Source organism: Rutidosis leptorrhynchoides, chromosome 1 (genome assembly GCF_046630445.1).
Source record: "Rutidosis leptorrhynchoides isolate AG116_Rl617_1_P2 chromosome 1, CSIRO_AGI_Rlap_v1, whole genome shotgun sequence".
NCBI classification, from domain to species: Eukaryota; Viridiplantae; Streptophyta; class Magnoliopsida; order Asterales; family Asteraceae; genus Rutidosis; species Rutidosis leptorrhynchoides.
The window spans coordinates 609588883-609591324 of NC_092333.1; the positions used below are offsets into that span (position 1 = coordinate 609588883).

General features: G+C 38.4%; 1 protein-coding gene across 1 annotated transcript; it reads right to left on the bottom strand.

Annotated features, from left to right (window-relative positions):
* Positions 1-258: 258 nt before the first annotated feature.
* Positions 259-1893, bottom strand: LOC139856005 (CBL-interacting serine/threonine-protein kinase 6-like). The gene has a single exon (XM_071845473.1). The coding sequence runs from the start codon at positions 1639-1641 to the stop codon at positions 355-357; it is 1287 nt and encodes a 428-aa protein (XP_071701574.1). The 5' UTR covers positions 1642-1893; the 3' UTR covers positions 259-354.
* Between the last annotated feature and the right edge of the window lie 549 nt (positions 1894-2442).

Sequence of the window (2442 nt, forward strand, 5' to 3'; positions counted from 1 at the left end):
TTGAGCTTGTATGTTCGTTGTATGTTCGCCTGCAATGACTCCGGACTACTCGCAAAGCGGGTAATCGCTCTTAGTTAAAAAATGTTAGATACTCAGGTTAAAAAAAAAAAAAAAAAAAGTAGTTTCACTTTTCGTATTTTTGCAGACTAAAAATAAAAATGTAGGAATGTTTAATTTAAAACGTTTAGACATTCTCCTTTTACTTATTATAGCAATACCTTAAACAAAATATAACAAGTCACAATATCAACATTCTAATTCAAATATGACACTGATACTAATCAAATAATCAAACAAACTAATCCAACAAACGACAATCAAACAGTAACAATAACAACAATCAATGAGCTCAATTCAAGCCGGAGCAGAGTGATTAGCGGGTGACGTCCAAACAATGTCCTTAAGCGCTGGCCGAAGCTCTTTACTACAGAATTGATTATACTCCAACGTATCACCACTCGATTTCTTCACCTCAACCACCAAAAACGACGGCGTTACAGCAAATATATCCGCCGAAATCCCTAATTTCCCTTTCCTTCCATTCTCGCATCCTTGTAACCTCAAACTACTCTCGTCCCCGCTTTTTTTCACGCTAAACTTCATCGCTTTCGCCACCTCCTCCAATTTCGACACCACTGCTCCGGCCGGCTTCATAGTAGCAAACCTAATCTCTTGTTTCTCTTCTCTCTTCTTCTCTTCAAACAACGGCGACAAATCAAATCCTTGCGATAACGAAATTATATGAAACGCATTCATCGTATCACCTTCTTTTCCTTTTAAATTCACATTCTCATCTTCCGTTAAAAAACTAGGTTTCTTCGGTCCCGCCTTCTTAAACCAACTTGATTCCATGATTTTCGCTATCGTGATCCGCGACTTCGGATTCGGATCCAGCATTCTCGTAACTAATCTCCGAGCATCAGATGAAAACCACGGCGGACACTTGAAATCACCACGGTAAATTTTCTTATACATCGCGATTACATTTTCATCCTGAAATGGTAAAAAACCAGCAAGCAGAACATACAGAATAACTCCACATGACCAAATATCAGCTTTGGCCCCATCGTAACCTTTCTTCCCGATTACTTCAGGTGCCACGTAAGCCGGGGTCCCACACGTCGTATGCAATAGCCCATCCTGCCTTAAATGAATCGCTAACGCACTTAAACCAAAATCAGTAACTTTTAAAATACCTTCTTCGTCTAATAACAAATTCTCCGGCTTTAAATCTCGATGGTACACGCCCCGACTATGACAAAAATCAACGGCGGAGATTAACTGCTGGAAATAGTTTCTAGCGACATCTTCTCTTAACCGACCTTTTGCAATTTTGGAAAACAATTCACCGCCTCTAACGAGCTCCATAGCAAAATAGATCTTCGATTTACTCGCCATAACTTCGTGAAGCTCGACGATATTCGGATGACGCACCATTTTCATAACGGAAATTTCACGCTGGATTTGTTCCGTCATACCGACTTTAATCACCTTCTCTTTACCGACCATTTTCATCGCTACACTTTTACCCGTCTTCACGTTTTTCGCGTGATACACTTTCGCAAACGTCCCGTGCCCTAATTGTCTACCTAATTCGTACTTGCCGTTTAGTACGGCGTTAGATCTGTCTTCCACCGCCATCGTGAAATTGATTATACGATTAATAAAAATATCAATCAATCGATTTAAAGTACAATTACAGAATCAAAGAAATAGTTTTGATGCGTGAAAGTAATTCACCCGTCTTCCACGTGTTTACGGTGGCAAGTTCTGCCGCCGGTGGATTTTTGAGCACGCCCAGAGTTAAACGGCCGCAAATCTTCCCTCATCTCTCTGCATTCCCAAAGCGGATTCTAAGAATCTGTGGGAAATTGTAGGGAATTTGGGGGAATTTGTAGGATGCAAAAGTAAATGAAAGATATTAATCCGATGTGCTACTCTTTTTGCAATGAAGGCAGGAGGCGTGATTTATAGGCGGTTTGGGAGTGTGGAGGTTATAGAGCTGGTCAAGTTGAAGGTAATCCAACGGCTATAGTTGGGTATAATGTAATTTGCGAGGGGTCAGTAGTTGAATTATTTGCACTTGTAGTAGGTTGACACGTGTGCGGATATAAACGAGCAAAAGTTGAATAAATTTTGGGACAACACTTCTTTTTTGTGGAAACAGTTGCGTTGCAGTTTGCACAAAGAAAATATCAAATCTGCTAGCAAAAACATTTTTTAAAAAATTCTCTAAATAGCACAATATATATATATACGGATTATTTATTTGTATATATTTACAATAAATAATCCATTAAAAATACATTACAGTATAGTATTGTATTTTTTTTTTTTTTTTTTTTTTTTTTTTTTGAAAAGCCAAACAACTTTATTAAGAAAGAACCGATACAAAGAATTACATAAACAAAGACTCGAAACGAGACCCTAACCAAGAATTAA